This window comes from Tachypleus tridentatus, chromosome 4 (genome assembly GCF_004210375.1).
Source record: "Tachypleus tridentatus isolate NWPU-2018 chromosome 4, ASM421037v1, whole genome shotgun sequence".
NCBI lineage: Eukaryota > Metazoa > Arthropoda > Merostomata > Xiphosura > Limulidae > Tachypleus > Tachypleus tridentatus.
In genome coordinates, this window is record NC_134828.1 from 41,437,002 (window position 1) to 41,459,525 (window position 22,524).

The 22,524-nt window shown below is 32.7% G+C and overlaps 1 protein-coding gene across 1 annotated transcript in view; it reads right to left on the reverse strand.

Moving 5' to 3' along the window:
- LOC143248934 (uncharacterized) overlaps positions 1 to 22,524 on the reverse strand; it is a 79,938-nt gene that overhangs the window by 34,730 nt on the left and 22,684 nt on the right. The window contains exons 5-9 of the mRNA XM_076497944.1: positions 15,515 to 15,589; positions 7,247 to 7,445; positions 5,079 to 5,212; positions 2,309 to 2,472; positions 1,679 to 1,800 (exon numbers count right to left, since the gene is read on the reverse strand). Coding sequence (XP_076354059.1) covers positions 1,679 to 1,800; positions 2,309 to 2,472; positions 5,079 to 5,212; positions 7,247 to 7,445; positions 15,515 to 15,589 — 694 coding nt within the window. The remainder of the gene's footprint in view (positions 1 to 1,678; positions 1,801 to 2,308; positions 2,473 to 5,078; positions 5,213 to 7,246; positions 7,446 to 15,514; positions 15,590 to 22,524) is intronic.

Consider the following 22,524-nt stretch of genomic DNA (forward strand, 5'->3'; position numbering starts at 1 on the left):
ATATGTTTGGGAAACCTTGCCTGTAAACTACAAAATTATTAACATTTTACAACTTTTCTAATGATCCCAAAGTTGAGGATTACATTTGCTAATAAACTACAATCCCTTGAACCTTTAACGATCTATGGCTTGTTTTTCATAGTACTCTTCTTTTCTTTCGTTGGTTTTATTTGGAAGTAGTCATAGCTTATGGCTGAAAACGATTGGCTAAAGAAAATACAAATTTATCTAAGTCACTACAAGTTAACAAATTGGTTTTAGCAGTATTTTGTGGTGATTCGCTATGACAGTCAGCTGGAGTTTCTGAATCAAAAGTTTTAAACACTAGGATAAAAGCCACTGTGTAAGATCTTTTATAGTTTTTGTAATCAACTCTGTTTAAAAGTTTTAGAAAGTTTGTTCTATGTTATAAGCACCAGGTAAATTCAGTTATGACTATCGGGTATCGTAATCAACGAAAAATTATTCAGGCGACACATGGTAGGAAACAGACCCTGTCACTGCCACCAGCAGTGAACTGGACTCAGTGCACTACCTAGCAACGAACAGGTGTAAAACTCAGAGACTGAAAAAATCATAAGTATATGTGAGTATCTGATTTTTATAAAATGCATAGAAAGTCAGAAAATTGTGGCAACATATGGGTGTAATTATTATATAAAACACACAAGGATAAAGACTGACAGCATAAGGAAATGGACAGCCACCAATCTCAGCAATTATCAGCTACGAAGCTCCAGAGTGTAGTGGACAAACAACTACAGATGAGGAAGAACCTACAACGAACCCGAGATTTAGTCCAGGCTGTATCCACTACTATAGAGCTGGCCAACATCAATATGGCTAGATTCCTGATATAAAAGAATAATACCAAATAGTACCAAATGAACGAACTCCCAAGATCGCTTATTTAACTTAATGGTTCATTTGCTATTTTTATTCAGGACTACTTGTTGCTTTAATATTCTAAAACAGGTGACAATAAAAATTACTTATTTAATACATTCTTAATGTTGGTTCTGTATTAATCTTGTGCCCAAAGATGACGTGTTCAGTAATGATCCACTATCTAATACCAATTCATCCACAATCTTTTGTTCAGTAATGATCCAATATCTAACACTAACTAATTCATCTATAATCCTTTGTTCAGTAATGATCCACTATCTAGTACCAATTCATCCACAATCTTTTGTTCAGTAGTGATCCACTATCTAACACTAACTAATCCATCCACAGTCCTTTGTTCAGTAATGATCCACTACCTAACACTAATTCATCCACAATCCTTTGTTCAGTAATGATCCACTATCTAATACTAACTAATTCATCCACAGTCCTTTGATCAGTAACGTTCCATTATCTAGCACTAACTAATTCATCCACAAAATGCTTAGTTTTGTAATAATTGACTGTCTAGAGATGAAGTGGCTAAGTTTTTATTTCTTCTATGCCCAGTGCTGACTTATTATTTCTTTGTAGTACAAATATCAAGTTTGACGTTGACATCACTCACACACTAAGTTCTTGGTTCTGTCTGTAATATTCTGCTGTCTGGAAGTGACGTAACTCACCTATTAATTTCCTGGTTTTCTTATAGTCTACAGTTTAGAGATCTAAGTAATTCTCCTAGTAAGGTGTTGTTTCTATAATAATGTACTGACTGGTGCCAACTCACCCACTAATATTTTGATTTTCTAGCAATTTACTGGCTGCTACCCCTCCGCGAAGTGAAAGATATTTGGTGCACTTTTCGAAACCTTTTCGTAGTGCTATATCTAATGGTGTCATCAACTGACCCTTAAGGAAAAAACACAAAAATTAATATACAAAGTTTGAGAAAAACAGAAAGTTGGTATTTAATGTTTTACCAATGTACTTATGTATTATGTTATTCCAACTATTCAATTTATTAATTTGCAAGACTTATTGAAACTTTGTAGCAAACGTGTCTTTAAATAAGTATATTATAAGTATTGTGTAAAAAACAAGTACAGAATCTAGTTAGCTATTTTTTATCCTAAAGTTCCTTTTTAAGTCATTGTTTTCACTTAATACTTGTTTTCAATTTGACTTATGAATTTCATCAACCATACATAATCGAAACTCATCCTACTGAACGAATATCTTTCTTCTTCGACAGTTTAAAATAAGTTATTATTATGGTATAGAACCAATATAATATATGATAAAAGTGAGTTTACATGTTTTGCACACCTTCGCTCCTTAAGTACACTGGATCACTTTCATATTCAATTAACTCTTCTGTTACATTCAACGTGATAAAAAAAGAAACACATACTAATACCTTGCTTGTTCGTAAGATGGCGCTAACGTTGGCTTTGTAGTCTAAAAGAATTTTACACATTTCCTCGTTGTTTTCGAAAGCTGCAACGTGAAGTGCTGTTCGGCCGTTGTAATTTTGTGCGTTAGCTGCATTTGGGTTTAAAGAAAGTAACCAGAGCACGAGATCTAAGGATAAAAGTAAAATATCTCTGACTAAAATAGAGGATGTTATAAACGGCAAAATGAAATAAATGTAAATTATGGTAACGTTCAATAAAACCTGAAATAAAGATATTTATAAGCAGTAGTGTGGGATAACTAAATTGTTGTTATCTTGAAGAAACATTTAGTAAACGAATAGATGCACAACTATTCAAGTTAAAAAAAAAGCAGAACAACAACCAAAAAAAAGATATTAATAGTTAGGTACTGATATAGATGTTACTGTAGTATATGCATCGTACTTAACGTACATCCAGCCAAATTTGCTTAGCGTAAGTTTTGCTAACCCTAAAATGTATACTAAATGTAATTAGCGATACGAGATAATTATAGATCACTTACAGTGGTTTCTACCAGAAATGAGGAAATGAAATTGTTATTAAATGATATATCTTCGTTTCTGAAATATTTTTCGTTAAAAAGATAGTACGAATACTGATAAAATTATAAATTTAATAAGTCTCTAATTTTTAATCAATCTTAGATACAAGTATAATAAAAAATTATGCAAATTTTACAAAGACAACTAGGGATCAACATATACGCTATCTCGCTAGCTAGCTATAATAATATAGAAAGTTGTAATGCTGCATTTGAACAAATCACTGTAATCATGTTGGTATTAGTCAAAATAGGGATAAATATTTTACATTTTAAGTAACTCAGTTTATACACTTTTGACTTTCTTTTCTTAGTACTTTTCGTAGTATTAAAACCTTCTGTATTACCATAGCTAGAGCTAGGTTACGTATGTATAGAGCCATAGTTGTGTATATAAAATCAAAATAATTTTATTATACTTGTTTATCTCATTTTTATTGGCTATATATTTCTGCTGCAGCAATACCAAGCGTAGACGCATGTATACCTTATTCAATGTTATTACTCATCAATATATTTATCAACTAATTATATGCCCAAAGTAGCGCATCATACCCGATATTTACACTCCGGATGGAAGAGTTATGTGAAAGAATTAGAGTGATAAGGTTCGTCTTTTTTTTTTCTATAAGCTTGTCTGGAAAAGTAACTTACATACTCACTTAGATAAAAATTCGTTAAAATAGTGAAATTTTTATTCACTCCTTAAACACACATATAATGATTTAGGTAGCTTTATAAGTAAAATAAGTTTTAGTTTTGTTCAGCCAATACTGTGAAATAGTCATTGTTAATATTCAAATCATTTAAAGGAGGTGACATTTGTAGCCCTCATTTTGTTTCAACACGATCGTTAGTGAATTATTACAACACTTAATGATTTGATAAGCTGGTTCGTTGTATATGTGTATGTTTCTTCCTGAATCCAACAACACATGCTACTTTATGCCCATGTTACTCATAAAGATTCCTTCTGTTTCTGTGATTGTTGCAGTGATAAATTTTAACATTTCTTCAGACGGCATAATGGAAAAAAAAACAGTCTTATGTAGACAGTGATAAAAAACACGGAAAAAATAAACAAAAACAAAAGCATAATAGCAGGACATGTAAACTAGAGATGGAGCACAATATTACGGTCTAAAGTGACATAACCGTAATAGCAGGACAGAAAGGTGTGAACTAAAGGTGCAGTATTACATTACGATCTAAAGTACCTTAACCATAATAGCAGGACAGAAAGGTGTGAACTAGAGGTACAGCATAATATCACGCTCTAGACTGACATAACCGTAATAGTAGGAAGAAAGGTGTGAACTAGAGATGTAGCATAACATCACGGTCTAAAGTAACATCGCCATAATAGTACGACAAAAAGGTGAGAACTAGAGGTTTAGCATGACATTACGGTTTAAAGTAGCATAACCATAATAGCAGGAAAGAAAGGTGAGAACTAGAGGTTTAGCATGACATTACGGTCTAATGTGCGGATTGGTGGGGAGAGATGCTGTGCACATCTAATGATGTTAGAATAAATTACCATTTGCACAGTTTACGGTTTACGTCATACGTTTGTCATAATATTTACTAGTAGTTTACTATAACAATATACTGTGTCAGACATAAAGATAAAAAATCTGTAACTTCGGATAGCGCTACTTACTTTTTTGTTTGTTTTGTTTTCAACATTTTGTGACAAACCTATTGAAACTATTTCAGCTAGACTAATGTTTAAGGCGCTGATTTTACTTAAATAAATATCTTTTAATACTGGTTTCGTCCTATTGACATGTTCTGACATAAAAGCTGCTTACCGTGGTTTCCGTCATATACAGGGTTACAGTTTTGTTAAAATGGTTTCAAAACCCCACTATCACAGTTGTTCCTGCATCAACAAAACTTGGTAAAAGCTGATGAACACGCTTCATTAATACACATCACTAGACAAACAAAATGGTTGTACTCATTGCAACGTGTACGCTATCTCTTATATATGTTATACATCACTGCTGTCAAAATAAATAGAATAAACGAAAATCTTAGACTATGAAACAATGACATGTTTGTTTAAACTTCTTCCTTTAAAAAAAAACTGCGTGCAGTCGTACATATTAATTTAAATATTAGCAAATACATCTAGATTTTTTCGTTGTTCAACTATCGTAGAAACAAAAATTAAGACATTCCACCTTTTCTTCCTGACTGGACAGCTTCATGTAGCGGCACGTCTCCACGTATGTTAGCCATCCATAGATTACCTCCGTTCGATCCCAAGATACTCAAAGTCTCCAACTGGCCCTTTGCAGCTCCGCAGTGGGCAGCGCTTAGGTAAGAAATTCTTTATTAGTTCTGAGTGTTACATCTCTATAGCGGGAGCTGAGTATTGGACTACTTTTAAACCTCGTCAGAAACTTTAACCTCATATAATTCAAGCTAACCTTAGACAAATATTGACAATTTCTTTAGAAAAATATATTTGTCTGAGTTTGTAAACCTTACTTGTGATGTTATCGAATAAAGTATTAGTTTTTATTCTTATGAAAATATTATATAGAGAAATACTAGACGAGAGTGCGAAGATGCCGTAGATGTTTATCCTGGTTAAGTAAAACCAAAAACGATCCTGTCAGTCAACATCGAACATTTAAAACTTTAAAGAAAAAAACAATTAACATAACCTTATTCGGAAACTTTTTTTCCAAACAGCTGTGTAGGCTTTTATGCTCTATCCCAGTTATCGTAACAGAACTGTAGCGACCTAAAGCAAGTTGAAGTTGATTCAAAAGTATCTGTGTTATATCACAGTCCAAGACAGACTGACAGATATAAAAACACTAGCATCTTTAGGGAAAGGTTCCAACCCGAAACCTACAGATTGCGACCGATCGTTCTAATCATCGGTCATGCTAGGCTAGGTTAAAAGGAAGTTTGTGTACATGTGTTAAAATCTGGCCTGTTTATTACAGTATCAAAGTTGAATAATTATCAAAAAATATTCAATAAAAGGCTTATTTGTTAAAATTCATTGTTAAAATAGTTACAAAACTTCTGGAAATGAAACATAATATAAAGAAAAAGTAAAGTATTGTATTTATAATTTTGTTAAAATTTAGACATTCGTGTTGTTGGCATACAAAGAATTTTTTGACGTCACGAGATGGGTGTAGATTATCGACGAAAATATTATTGGAAATCGAGGCAACGATTTAAGCAGTGTAGAAACGTAAAAATCACTACAGTAGAAGATTGATTTGTTATTTAGTTAGTGAACTCCCTTGTCAGTTTGATGTTACTATTAGTTTGTCAGTTCACTTCAGTGAATGCTGAGTTTCTGTTTCAACATAATATTAGAGATATAGTAATAAGTCTTTCATTATTATTAAATGAAATGCACTTTCAACAAAGTTGACAAACAACTTCAAATAAATATTTTACTTTTGGTTTTTACTCTACTCGACATTTTGATTTACCATTATTTTCAACATGACAAGCTACAAAACTGATTTTGAATTAAAGTAACCTATGATGTTCAAAGACCCTAGAAAAAAGCGTTGATACGATGTTGTTTATTGTCTGATTTGAAAATAGTTTCCATCCTTCAGTCGGCGCTGAAAACTTTAAGAAATATTTTAAAAAATAAATCGCGCTTTGCAAACTTTCACCGAATAATACAAAAGATCCAGTCTAACATAGAAAGCACCACAACAATGTTACTTTGTTAGAATGGCACACATGGAAAGTGCTACAACAATGTTACTTTGTTTGAATGGCACACATGGAAAGTGCCACAACAATGTTACTTTGTTTGAATGGCACACATGGAAAGTGCCACAACAATATATTACTTTGTTAGAATGGCACACATGGAAAGTGCTACAACAATGTTACTTTGTTTGAATGGCACACATGGAAAGTGCCACAACAATATATTACTTTGTTTGAATGGCACACATGGAAAGTGCTACAACAATGTTACTTTGTTTGAATGGCACACATGGAAAGTGCCACAACAATATATTACTTTGTTTGAATGGCACACATGGAAAGTGCCACAACAATATATTACTTTGTTTGAATGGCACACATGGAAAGTGCTACAACAATGTTACTTTGTTTGAATGGCACACATGGAAAGTGCCACAACAATATATTACTTTGTTTGAATGGCACACATGGAAAGTGCCACAACAATATATTACTTTGTTTGAATGACACACATAGAAAGTTTCACAACAATATATTACTTTGTTTGAATAACACACATAGAAAATATCACAACAATATGTTATTTTGTTAGAATGACACACATAGAAAATGCTACAACAATATGTTACTTTGGTTGAATTAAACTGCTTACGTTCTTCCTTTCCGGTCCTGTCGATTAGAATCGGCACCATATTGGAGAAGTAACTTTGTACAATCACTGTGACCCAGCGTAACGGCGTAAAACAAAGCCGTACAGCCGTTGCTATCTATAGTGTCAACCTCAGCACCACAGACATTTATCAGAGCTTCCAGACAGTTCAAGTGGCCACGACTGGCTGCACAGTGCAAGGCTAAGGGAGAAAGAGTAAAGATGTTGATTTGTTATGTTTACCTGTATGTTTCTTAGAATTTCAAATCCACCTCAACAATAACTAAAAACAAACATTATAAACTCTTTATAACATCTATTACTACTCTTTTTACTTTATTTTTAGTTTAGCAAATTTGTTTAATTAAATTAACTAACTTTCACAAAAGAATACTTCTACTCATGAACTGCAAAATGAGACATTTTTATGAACTAGTTACAGTTTCTCTGTATGCTCGTTCTTAGTTTGAGTTATAACGATTACATAATTTTAAGGCCTCTAGGCGCCGCACCAAATTCTGAAATATTATGCTCAAGAAGGCGCTATTTGTAGAAATAAACTACTTTACTTCACAATTTAGAATCCTTTTCTCAGATTTGAAATCTACGAAACATAAAAAAGATACAGCTGTATATAGCAGTAATGGTTTTAGAGGTTTCAGCGTTTCCATCTTCACCAGAACCAATATCTTACACATTTCTTTCTTTCTAATTAAATTTTGACCTCTCAGGACACTTGTTCTTCTCATTACTCTTCTGTCATGATTTCTTCACTTCTAAGTAATATGATTTGTTTTATTCTAGCATAAATCCAAATTTAAGCAACATCTTCAAACGCCACAAGTAAAGCAGTCTCCTTTATATCTGTGTGGATGTTCCTGGCAAGTAATTTTACAGATTTCACTTGTGAGTATATTTTTTCATTTATTCTTTCATTCAGAAGGATATTTTTTAGATTGTATTATTGGATTACTGTTATGAAGTCGAGCGCCTCCTTTCCGTTTTTCGGATTTTACATTCTTTTCCTGAATTTGGGTCGTTTTTTTGCGATCGAGTTTCTTAAATATAACTCTATTACTCATTATTACCAAGGAATAATTCAATAAGCTATTTCACCAACTTATGTCCCTTATCTTCTCAGACTTATACAACTTGAAGGCTCATGAGAAATTGCCTTGTCCATATTATTCCATCCTCATAATAAGTATAATGTTCTTGATGGTACAGGATGGATTTGCTACTTTGTACACTCTCAGTCTGCTAATGTGATCAATTATAGTCATTTACTACTAACCTAAAGATTTAATTAGATTTTAAAACAAGTAGAAGGATTACTTTCTAAACCCGACAAAGAACATATATTTACCTATGATTTAGTCACCAGAAAAATAATCACTCGTCCTAAGTTGTCAATACTACATAGATTTAATACTAATCGTATTATAGCAGAACTCACTATGACTCCATACACTGATAACACAAAGTTTTTATATCTATTTTACGTGTACTCAGACTTTGTGGAAACTAATATTATTCGCGATGCAATTTTATCCTAATTCAAGGTAAAGTTCAAGAGAAATTTGCAAAGCCTCAATAAAGACTTGTTCAAAAACAAAGTCTTCAGACTGTTGAAATCGTTATAAAGAACTATCTAGACCAGCCTATGACATGATGAGATTGGTGGTATAAGCGCTAAATCTTTAGCGGGGAAAGTGGAGCGGGAAGGAGTGGGGCAAGCCAAAATGTTGGGGGCAAAACTATACTCATGTTTAATTTCAAAGATACTCAAATTTTAGCATACTAAGTTGCACTGAACCAACCTTAGGTTTAAAAAAATGCTTTATATAATTTTGAAACCCCATAGTACTTGCAGACTGTATGATCCCCTTCTTGAACTTTAAAACAACTTTAACATTGTATTTAAAAACTTAGTAATGAAACTGTTAACAACAAAATCAAGATCATTGGAAAGAACATGCTCTCTGTGCACACTAGTTACTGTTAGATTCTTTAGTCTCTTAACTATCACGTTTGTTCTAAGTTAGTTTTTTATTAGTTTTAGTTCTTCAGCTCTTTTCACAACCGACTGTGATAAGTGGGAGAGTTATTGTTACATTAGTATTAACTAATGCTTGTAAAGTATCGTCAGTGCCATAAATATGGGTTGAGATGTTCTGCAAATTTCTTGACTGCTCCAAATGTTGCACCTGTACACTCATTCACTCTCTTAGCTTCTCTCATTTCCGTTTGTATGTCTTTAAGATCCAGCTTTAAGAGGTTTAATACTCTCAAAATTAAGGAATTTTTGAGATCTGGAATAAATTGCCAAATATGAACAGAACATTTGGAGATTTTCACCACTGAATCGTTTATTTAGTTTTCCAAGAAAATTATCAATGGTTGAAAACAAGGTGATTTGTTCCATACGAGATGAATTTCGATGGCGTTCTTCTTCTCAAATGTGGTTAGAACTACAAAGTCGTTCATGATTGAGGACGTGGATCTCTGTAACTGATACCGATGACGTTCAGGTCATTTCTGGTACCCGTGTCAGAATAACACTGAAAATAATGTGCAGATTTCTCGTCATATCTGTGGGTTTGCACCTCTGCTGGAATATATAATATTCCAATATTATGAATAATATCTGGTGGTTTCAACAATCTAACTTCTAATTTTGCAGCATATCTAATGCTCATTTTGCTTCAAGTAAGATGTTATTCAGAGAGAGCATCAAGTACATGAATGTCTGGTCCAGTGGTACCAAAATGGATCAGGCATTAATGCCCCGTCAAACTTGCTACAATTGTATTTACAGTATGCATCTGCTAAGCTAGTCGTGTTTCCGATATTGTTTTAAAACATTTTGAAGCATTGAGAAAAGGTCAGCGACAGGGGTAACAGATTTCACACTTTCTATGATGAACGAAACAATGAATGTAGATAGCTTGAGGTGCGATGTGTTTTATTTTCTGTTGAATTCTAGAGCACTAGCTGTTCATCAGGACAATGTCATCATATCATTGACCAATCAGATTTGTAACAGAAATTTAATTGTTCTTTACCTCCTCTGGAATATATTTGGGCAATGATTCTGTGTCAAGTGCCCCCCGCTAGTACAGCGGTATGTCTCCGAATTTACAACGCTAAAATCAGGCGTTCGATTCCCCTCGGTGGGCTGAGCAGATAGTCCTTTGTGGCTTTGCTATACAAAAAACACACACCCAAACACTGTGTCAAGTTCGTTAGCAACTTCAAAACCAAAAAAAAATATTTACGAACTTCTAACGCATTAAAACATTGAAGTACCAAATTTATCTGCTCTTTTTATTTGATGCAACTTCAGTTTCATTAACTAAAATTGAAAAATACTGAGCTTCACTTTCGTCCAAAATCATAACATAGAAAATATCCAGAATGCCATCTTGTGCAGTGTGGTACGTATATTTGGCATTTTAAGGTTCTTCAGACAGTTGTTCATCCAGGATGAGTCTTTAAGAAGTTTTATATTTCCATAAAATGTTCTTTATTTTCAACTGTATTTCCTTCACGATGACCTCTCTAAGCTATGTTTTGGACCGCTATGAGGCTCAATGTATCTGCAAGTATTTTGATGTATTCACTATTTTACCCACAACCAATTGGTTAGCTTCATTAACATGGTCTACTTCTGTCTTTTCAGAAAACTTTGATTCTAAATAAGCATTATATTTGTGTGTGTATTTCAAACATGCATCAGACTGATTTTGTTTAATAAATTAATTAGTGTACTTTTTCATATATTGATCCATTGAAACACAAAAGCTTGTTTACCTTGATATTTAGTGCCTTTTGTTAAGTGATGACAAACAAAATGATAAACGTTGTCAGTAGATATGGAATATTCAAGCTAAGGATATAATTTACCATTAAGGTATGTCTTTGGAAGGTGAAAGACTCATTAAAACCTGGTCGAATTGATTCATTGTCAGGCATTCGGGATATGTCAGTTGGACTACCTTCTTCCAGAGTCAAACTAGACAGAGCTGCTTTCACACTACTGTTGCTCAGGTTGTGTAATTCTACAACACTAGCACGTTTGCCCAGTATATCTTCATGATCTTGATCAGAAGTATTCGTATTGTCTACTTGATTCAATGTTTCATCCTCTGTCGAGTCTTCGGGTATGACAGTTTCATCTTCAGTCCTTTGGCGTTTCTAGCTTGGTCCAACTCACTTGGTAATGTGGATTTTAGTTTTACTTTTGCTCCCACAGGAAATATATCTGCTAGCTTTGTTTAATTTGTAATGACATCTCGAAGGTTTATCTCCTGGGAACTTTAATTTATGAAGATATTTTTCAAAATTTCTAAGATCTATTGTATCAGTAGTAAGACTTGATGTGTCTACAAATGTATGCAAAACAATAACTTCATGTAACAATAAATAACAATAAAATATGTAGTTTAATTATAACTGTGACCTCTTCACCTAGAAATTTGAAGAATAACCTTGCAACAAGTGCTGAGCCACAAAATAAAAGTGCCAAAACCAGTCTGAACACTTTATTTAGCAACGTTTCTGATAAAGGCAGACTGAGATTTTTTAACCCTTTTGTGGGTGGGAACGTATAAAATAATCATCGTTCAGGAAAAGCATAATATTTATATATTTCAATCTTAATTAAGTACAGAGTATCAAATACAAAAATCAAACAACTTTTGCACGCCCACCTGTTAATTTTCCCTTTTAGAACTATCCATTAGTTTTCTCTGATTTGTATTCTCATATTATATACAACCAACAGAAAAATAAAGGTTCCGCCTTTGAAATGACGTATTATGTTACTTTTCTCTCAATAGACAATGATAGTTTCAGTTTTACTTTTGTTCCCACCAGAAAAATATTCACCAGTTCTGATTGATTTGTAATGACACTTAACGTATTCTTAGAAAGCCAGAAAAATTGTACTGATTATGGGACATATTCTGTTGTTTGTTTTTTGCGTGTTATCGTTCTGTGTTCTTTCGAGTATTATTTAATTAAATAAATGATTATTTAGTGCGATAGTACTTTTGGTATTAAAAGTAGGGTTAAAGGGAATACCCATTATTGTAGGATATATCAGGTTAACATCTAGCATACAAGAAAATCATCCTGTAAAAACAGAAGTGATTGCGCAAATCTGTTTTCTTGTTGTGGACATTACATTTGTTCTAAGTATATAAGATTAAACTGGAGAATGGGGAAAAAATCTGTGGCAAGAAGACTATTCGGTTTGGAAAATTCCCTCTTGCCACCTGTAGCACTACTACTATTAATTTCCTTGACAGAAACGTTTATTACACGTATTATGATTATTGTATTATCCTAAGTGAACGGCAACAAGGTTATGCACTGGAAGATATACTGAGTAACGTGTTTCATTCGGCCATGTTAAGATCGATGATAAATACATAAATTCACGTGGTAGTTAGACTGTTGACATGGGCTCATTCTAAAGTTCTTCACAGAAAGAAAAAAAATTTGCTTAGTAGAAGAAACTTAAAACTCTACCTAGTACGAAGTAAAGATACATTTTGTATTATTTCAAATTATAAATCAGGATCCAAGGTTGTTCTACATCCTGTTTGTGCTTTAAAAAAAAAGGTTAATATTAGCACCTTCATAACACTGGCATACGATAAAGCATTTCATAGAAAACAACTAAATGTTCTACGAAATACCTAGTGTGCAGGACATTTTCAATTCAGCAGGGAAAATTACAAACATATATTAACAACGCATTTATGGATAAAATACCTACACATCTTATTTATAGGATGTGTTAATAACGATAGATTTAATTAATTGTTGAATAACATATCATATACTTTCGAACATTACAATAGAAATTTTGTGACAATCAACGTGGATGAAAAAGAAAGAAATCCTGCTTAGTCTTTACAACATGATTTTGATGATTTTCTCAACACCTGAAGTTAAGAAACTTTATTCCTCCTCTTGTTGTTTGCAGGTCAATATGCTAATGTAACGATCTTCTAAAAAGTTATACAAAAATGTAATTAAACAATTACATAATTAATGCATACAAAATATTTGAGATCATAACATAGTTAATGCATAAAATGTTGGTATTATATCAGTTTTCAGTTATTAATATTATAAGAAAATATTTTACAAAAATATTCAATGTTCCTTAGCATGAGAATTATGACATTTGTTCTGTAGGTTTTGTCCCATCTCTAATTTCTTTAACACCCTCTTCGGAATAAGAAATTTATCATAAATTACTTGTTATAACACAGATATTACTAAGGCATAGTCCAATTTGTATAGCTTTCAATCTTGTTTGAATACAGAAAATCTGACCCACCTGTCACATCCTCTCTTTCACAAATTGTTAATAGTTCACTCTGATGTTCTATAGCTTTCAATCTTGTTTGAATACAGAAAATCTGACCCATTTGTCACATCCTCTCTTTCACAAATTGTTAATAGTTCACTCTGATGTTCTATAGCTTTCAATCTTGTTTGAATACAGAAAATCTGACCCATTTGTCACATCCTCTCTTTCACAAATTGTTAATAGTTCACTCTGATGTTCTATATTTCATGAATTATAACCAACATAAAGGCAAAGTTTGAATATATCAAGTAATTTATTATATTACATTGTTTTCATTATCTATTTCGCCTTAAATTTGAAAGTTTTTCTTGAGTTGTTAGAATTGACGCTACAGTTGGAAAACCAGTTAAATTACAACAGTTACAGGAAATTGTTTGCTTTTTGCATATTATTTTTCCGTGTTCTTCAATGCATTAATTAAGTAAGTAAAAATTATTTAGTGTACTGGTAGGCTTAAGTTTCATTGGCAACTGACAGCAAAAACCAATAGGTCAAATGTAAATACTATATTTACATAGAAGTATAAGAATTAGGAACTTATTTGATTATATAATATAAGGCTAGAGTTAGTAAGATGATAAAAAAATAATAATTCTTCATGAGATGCTCTTGTGAGCAACTCATTCACTACGCCATTCAATACAACTTAAACTATGCATGCACTAAAGGATTTATAACTTGTGTGGTAAGATATTTAGTTAGACACTGTTCAAAGAGCAATGAAATAATAAAAGTAAATATAAACAGATGTAAACTATTACAAGATTTAAGTAAGTTAGGATAAACAATTATAGTTTCCTGTTAGAATCTGCAGTAATTCTAGAAAACTAGACAGGGTAATTTAGATTTATTTCGATTTTCTATGATGGTTATAAGATCGGTTAAGTCAATTGATTCCTACAGAGTTAGGGTTGAAAAAACAGCAGATGAAAAAAAAAGATTAACATAAAAAGTTGGATATTTGTTTAGGAAGTTTTAGAAGTTATGAAAGTGAAATGTGAAAATTATCAGATGAAGAAAGTACTTTTAATGTGAACATAAAAATCATTTAGCACTCGGAGCAGTCAACGTTCTGATTCCATATAGTCACAGGATAATCTTAAATAGTAAAAACACTTAAAAAATCTGTTTGTTTGCTTCCTTTTGTACAAAATACTTGTAACGTTTATTGAAACTTTTACAAACTTTGTGAAAATACACAAAACATATTAAAAGTTATAGTATAAAAGGTGTATTTCAAGTTTAAGTAAAAAAAGCGTCTACATCATTTTCTGAGCTTTAAAAATTTATTATTATTGATAAACGTTTAAGGAATGAGTGAGATGAAAATTAAAAACAAAAGTGACGGGAAAAGTAAATTCCTGAACATTAATTTTTCGGTTGACAATTTATTAAAAAACCGACAATTATTTAATTAATCCGAACACAATAAATGATATTTCTAGTGCACACTGAAGAAGCCTTCTAATGCTTTTGTGAGATGTTGCAGCTTCATGACTAAAACTAAGTCATAAATCTGCTTTTGTAAAAGAATTATTTGAATCAAATACAAACTGTCATTTCAAGCTTTCTAGCTATGATGATTTTTTTCCATCGTTTCTTTATTTTTAGTGCAGAGTTACAAAGCAAGTTATCTGCTCTCTGACCACTGCAGAAAATTAATCCTCTGTTTTTTGTGTTGTAAATTTTCAAATTTACCATGAAGAGAATTACATAAAATGTGAATCTTTTAATAAGTGTAAAAATACTGTCAGTCTATGGACAACGTCCTCATGTTCCACCTTTATCGAGTGTGATTTTCAGGATAAACAATTAGAATATTTTATACAGTGATTAATCGAGTTTATGTTACATAAATATGTAAACATCACAATCTACCCTACCTGTCAAACCGTCCTTGTCTTCTGCGGATACCATAGCTCCAGCATTCACCAAGGAAATGATAGCATCACTGCTTCCTAAGAAACAGTACGTTTCATTAGGCCATTAGAAACAGTGGGAACTATAAATCTGTCAGATATTTTTCTTTCCTTATAGTGAATAAGAATATTCGCTGCTTAGTGATGAATTATATAAATAATATGTTAAACTAATGATTTTGACAATTATCACTTAATTAATTAGGTTGTAGTCAGTCACCAGTACCAATACATTAAACACATTATCTGGACAACCCTTACTTAATTAATTGGGTTGTAGTAAGTTATCAGTAGCTATTTTTTTATCTTTTGTTCTGTTTCATATATATTAACTCTTTCGCCCTAGTAGGTTAAAGTATTAAAAAGACACTTCATTAAAAATCTGGTTTTTCGTGTGTAATGTTTACTAAAAGTCTACCAAATTTTGTGAAGATACACTTAATATATTATAAGTCAGTAGTATGTAAACTGTAACGAGTACAAATGGTTACGAACACGTTACAAAAACTCAGCATTCTTCTTTTATTTGTATTTTATGAAATACTTTTTGTAATCAGACCTCATACTCATTATGGCCACAGAACAGACATGCATATGGAACTGGCATGACTAAGTGGTTAGGACACTTGACTCAAGATCTGAGGGTCGCCCTTTCAGCTGTGGCGGCGTTATGATATGACGGTCAATCCCACTACTCGTTTGTAATAAAGAAGTTCAAGAGTTGACGGTGAGTGGTAATGACTAGCTGCCTTCCCTCTAATGTTTCACTACTAAAATTAAGAAAGGCTGGCGGATATAGCTCTCACGTAGCTTTGTGCAAAATTAAAGACAAACCGAACTATTCATTCACGTGTAAACAAAAAATAAAAGATCAATGTTACTGAAATCATGCATTATACAACACAAAGTACAAGGAATAAAAATAAAACACGGTTTTACTTCTCAGTAATTAATGTTTGCAAGCATACTATACTTATACCAATACGATGACAAAATGTACATATGTATAATAATATTGAACTTATGTAAAATAAACGTGTCTACTTTCTACAAGCTCTTACCGACAAATTATCACATTACCAAGAGTTAACATAATTATACAAATGTATCAAAGTGTTTTTCGTATTAAATGTTAACAACTATTGGTAAATAAATAATAAACAAATATCAAATTGTTATAACATGTTTTATCAGCGGTTGTGTTCTTTTGAATTATTTGTAAAAGAAATTTGAAGTCCAGTACACGTAATAATAAAAAAATTATATATTTTTTCAATAAAGTTTAATACACGCTACTTTCACTTGTAGGCCTAACTGAACAAACAATAATTTGACAGAATCTCCAGAACCGTTGTTGGCATAACTTACTTATAAATGTACTTGTTGAACTTCTTTGCCAATCAATCTATAACAAATACCCTGATTAAACCACTGATTATCTGAAAGACAAACGCTCACTGTCTAAATCCCAATCACCTGTCTAACTTACTAACCGACTCTGAACTATTTAACTCAATGATAAATAATTTACTGGTTAACTGACTTAACCCACTCAGGTATTTTATTTTGAACTTCTAGATAATATAGAAATCTTCTAAATTCTACCAAAGCCTTAACTTTCATGAAATTTCTAAGTCATTATGCTATTATAACATAATGACTAATTACCTCTAGTAAACGGACATCTAAATTTAAATATTATAAACAGTCCCCAAATAGAAGGCACACTGAACTCTACCTTCAGCAAGGCAATTTTCTTTTTAAATTGCTATGCTACATAAATGGTTTGGCATCTTGTCCCTATCATTATTTGCTATCCTGTCACTGGAGAGTTCTCTCAAGGTAAGTGTTAGAGCAGATTTTCTGGCAACTCGCTCTTTAGTGATCCCTAAGAGTATTCTTGACATGAATCCTAGGATTATCAGTAAGTTGACCTTTGACTATTATATTCTTTCATAAAGTAACCCAGTTGGCCATTCTCTCGCTGATGTACTTCGAAAGACAATCATATTGGATGGCCTTTGGCTTGAACCACTAGTTCTTCTACATTCAATGTGCCAAAACTGATCGTTTTCAGTACAACATAGCATTCTTCCTAACAACTGCTTAACGTTGTTGTTTGTTCTCTCTTGTGGCAACCATGCCATTTTACCTTGATTAAATCCAGTTTTATAATAGCTAAGATCATAATTACTTCTTATTTTATTACTAACCAATTTAACTCTTTTTCAAGTAAAGTCAAATTTAGCCTTAACGGTTTTCCTTGTTTCTTTGCATATTCTGTGTAAAACATAGCTTACAATATCTTTCTCTCTTCCTGGATTGCGAGGTTCTTTGAAAAATTATAGCCCAGAAATAAAAAATACAGTAAACTCTTCGTTTACCAAGACTTATGATGGTGTACTGCTTGTAGGTTCATGTGTTGTCTTTCTGCTATGATGTAAGTTTAGTCCTAACAAGTCCTGATAGAGTATTTCACTTCTTGGTGTTATAAATTAAATATTTCTTGTCAGTATTGTAAATTCAGCCTATGATGTAGTAATTTCTATGTAGTACACAACAATGTTATAATTATGGACTGGTAAGCTTTGTGAAAATCTTAACATTTCTATTTCTCTACATGAAGCCAATTCTAACCATGTACTCTTTCTTAATATCAATTACCCGCCCATCATGAGATACCATAGAGAAACTGTTGAGAGTAAGGGTAACTTCCAACTTCCCTCTTATTTTCTTACTTGAACTTTATGTTCACTTGCTGTTCATATCGATCCATAGTTTTTTCTTTATCTTGGGGGGAAAGCAATTTCACGCCCTTCATTATCAAATCAGGTTGAACTATTGTAGTTGTAGAACGTGTGTTGATTAACAAACTCTGAAGTTTCCCATCAATAAACCAGTAGATTTGTGGACTGTTTAGTTTTTAAATATCGAACTTCTTATCTCATTTAGTCAGACGGAATATTCTCAGCTCAACTCCACCCATAAGTAGAGCTAATTACTAGTTTCGTATTTCTGATTAACTTTTCATAATCTTTTGATAAATTTGTGCTCTGAAATTTATTCTTAGGGTATTTGCTCTTTACTTGATAAATAGTTGTTGATTTCTCACATTTTCAGCTATAGAGGCCATATTCCCCACATTTATAACAGCTCCATGTACCTGACTTCATTTTAAAAGAGTTTCAGTTTTCTAAAGGTATTTTCTACAATAGTTGGCAGGATGTCCTTTTAAATTACTCTTGAAACACTTATTGTATTGTGAATTATTTCCTCTATTTACCGTAACTTATTATTTAACTGTATTTTTCGTTCTTCCAGATTATCATTGAATGGTATGTTGATGTTTTGATACTGTTTTATCTGATGATCCAGTAACTTGTAGATGGTACTTTTAATTGTTTATCTACAACATTTATGGAGTCATGTCCAATCGCCAATTATACAGCGCTCTTTAGAAATGTACACCAAACATGCTCGCCCTTTCAGCCGTGGGGGCGTTATAATGTGACGGTCAATCCCACTATTCGTTGGTAAAAGAGTAGCCCAAGAGTTGGCGGTGGGTGGTGATGACTAGCTGCCTTCCCTCTAGTCTTACACTGCTAAATTAGGGACGGCTAGCACAGATAGCCCTCGAGTAGCTTTGTGCGAAATTCAAAAACAAACAAAACAAACAATAGAAATGTACACCTACTTTGTTTCTGCTTAATTCACATATCATTGTCTGTTATGGAATCACTAAATTTGTCAAACGCCAACAAATCCTTCATTTTACGTGGAGAATCGCGGTAAGATAATTAGACAAGCCTTCCAGAATCTTCCTCCATAACATGCTATGGACCTTTGTTCTGAACGCTTCCTTCCAGCTTGTTATTTCAAACCCGTTAGATAAGGTAGCTGCCAATGCTATATAGTTGTTATGCCTCTCAGCTGGAAGGTTGTTTAATGTTCTTAAAGCTGGTCCAAACAGGCATTATTTGATTGTTATGGTTCTTGACTTGCAACATATGATTGTGAGTTCGAATTAAATCACCATACTTGCTCATATATTCAGCTGTGAAAGCATGATAATGTGACGGTCAATTACATTATTTGTTTAAAGCAATAAAAAATTGTAGGTGGATGTTGTTAGTTAGCTACCCACCTTCTAGTCTATCACATCCAAATTTATGAACGATTACTAAAAATATTTCTCGCGTAGCTAATATACATTTATACTTATTTGTGGAAATTTCTCGCTAACTTATCAGTAACAAACATGCTGATTAACTCACTGAATTGGTGACACATTAACTCTCAATGAACTAATTAACTCAATAATTAACTGATTTACTAACGAATTGTACTCTGGTTTATACATAACAGAGAAATGCTTTAAGATTCTACCAAGGTATTAACTTTCATGAAATTTCTAGATCACAACATCGTCGTGACATAATGACTAGCACCTTCTAGCAAATCAAATTTAAATTAAAACATCATGCAATATAGCTTCCAACAATATATTAACATTTCGTAATTCAATCTATTTATTTAAATAAGAAATAAAAGATTTTCATAACTTCTGTTTTATTCGATTTTGAAGACTACATTCTTATTATCAAACGACTGTAACTTATTTCTTAAAATAGTGAATATTTGTGCATGGTTTAAAGTATTTCTAATGCTAAGCACGGATATTAGTGAATTAGGGAAGGAAGAGAGCTCCAAGTAGTAGGAGTTCCTATCAAGCAAGTCAATTATCGAATTAGGGCAAAAACTATAATAAAGTAGAACCTTATAATACTAGGGATGTCAATTAGTGTATTAAGGGTTAAAACTTGTAAACAGTAGTACATCTTAAACTTGGTTTATCAAATAATGAGCTGGGATAAAATAAATAGTTAGTTTTTACTAATTCCAAACAAATCAGTAAGTGAATTAAAACAAAATAATGGAAAATTATGAGGCTCTATAATACTATTCACATCATTTGGTATAAAACTAAAAATAATAAGACTTCATAACAATAGACTTATCAATTAGTGTATAAGAAACAATATTAGAAATATATATTAGTGATTTGGTTTGTTTTGAATTTCGCTCAAAGTTATACGAGGGTTATCTGCTCCAGCCATCCCTAATTAATAAATAAACATAACTAAACACAACTAGTAGTATTCACAAAATTAACTAAACATAAAAAAGCACAACCACAAATCTACACGAATGGCGAACAACTCCAGATTGCTACATCAGCAAAATTCTTAGGATTTACGTTTGATTCAAAACTAACATGGATAAACTACATAAATAATATTAGAAAAAAAAATTGGCGAAGAACAAACTATGCTAGGAGTCTAACTGGCAAAAACAGTGGAGCTACGGCAGACAACATTATTAAAATATTGAAAACATACATTAGACCCTAGGCCCGGCATGGCCTAGCGCGTTAAGGCGTGCGCTTCGTAATCTGAGGGTCGCGGGTTCGCGCCCGAGTCGCGTCAAACATGCTCGCCCTCCCAGCCGTGAGGGCGTTATAATATTACGGTCAATCCCACTATTCGGTGGTAAAAGAATAGCCCAAGAGTTGGCGGTGGGTGGTGATGACTACCTGCCTTCCCTCTAGTCTTACACTGCTAAATTAGGGACGGCTAGCACAGATAGCCCTCGAGTAGCATTTGTGCGAAATTCGAAAGCAAACAAACAAATACATTAGACCCGTCATTGACTACGTAGCTTTTGCAAACAAAGCTACAAACAATACAAAAGTCGTTACTCACAACAGCTTATAAAGTACTTAGAACAACATCTTCCGAATTTATGCATAAATACGCACACATGGAAACAAGAGCAGATAGACTCCTACATAGTACAATAAATTATTTTAATAAAAATTGGAGAAAAAATCAACTAGTGAGCGAACTTGACAGGTCATGATGATGATAGACCTAAGCACCTTTCCCAGTGAATATATATTTTCTAAATAAATATAAACACGTAAAAATAATAATAAAAGGCCACCTATTAACTAGACTCCACATCAGTTTCGAGATAATTACAAAACATTGAAAGGGTTTTTGTGTAAACCTTTTCTAGTTAATATCTAACTGATGAAAGTGCAAATAATTTATGGAACTATAAGAGAAATGTTTTATTTGCACCAAGTGTATGTATACATTGTGCATGGACATTGCCCTGAAAGGGGCCTGAGTAAGTGTGGGTTATTCTGGCCCTCGTGTACCATATATAAATACGCTTGATCATAGAAAAAATATAATAAATAAATAAATAAACCACAATCTGAAGGAAGGAGGAAGAGGTTAAGGAAACCTGACCCTCCTGGGTAGAAAAACATCAATACCCAAACACCCATAAAGAGAGAGAGATAGCATTCCTAATTTAGCAGTATCAGACTAGAGGAAGACAGCTAGGCATCATTACCCACTGCCATCTCTTACGTTACTTTTTTACCAACGAATAGCGGAATTGACCTAACATTATAACGCCCCCACGGTATGTTTGGTGTGACGGAGATTCGAACACGCGACCCTCAGATTACGAGACGAGTGCCTTAACCACCTGGCCATGCCTGGCCTATATATTAGTGAGGTGGGGTAAAAACTTGAAAATAATAAGATTTACTGTGAAATTCTTTACTCTTTATACGTAAACTTGTATCGACAACAGTTATTTATAAGCCTAATGATTATGAATATTATATTAGACGACTGTAGTTATACTCGAGAAATAGTTCATTTTCACATGTATTATGCAGATATTCTGCACCTGCCCACACAATACAAGAATTGTTTATAAATAGACAAAAAGAAAATGTTATAGTTTTTTTAATTTAAAAATTACATAATACACCAGTTATAATCACAAATGAAAGTGTGGCATCTTCCTCTGAGTTTTTGTTTTTATATTTATTTGAATTACTAAAACGTCAGTGTTCGATAAGTATTCAAAACAGTATTTTTATATAATTTTAT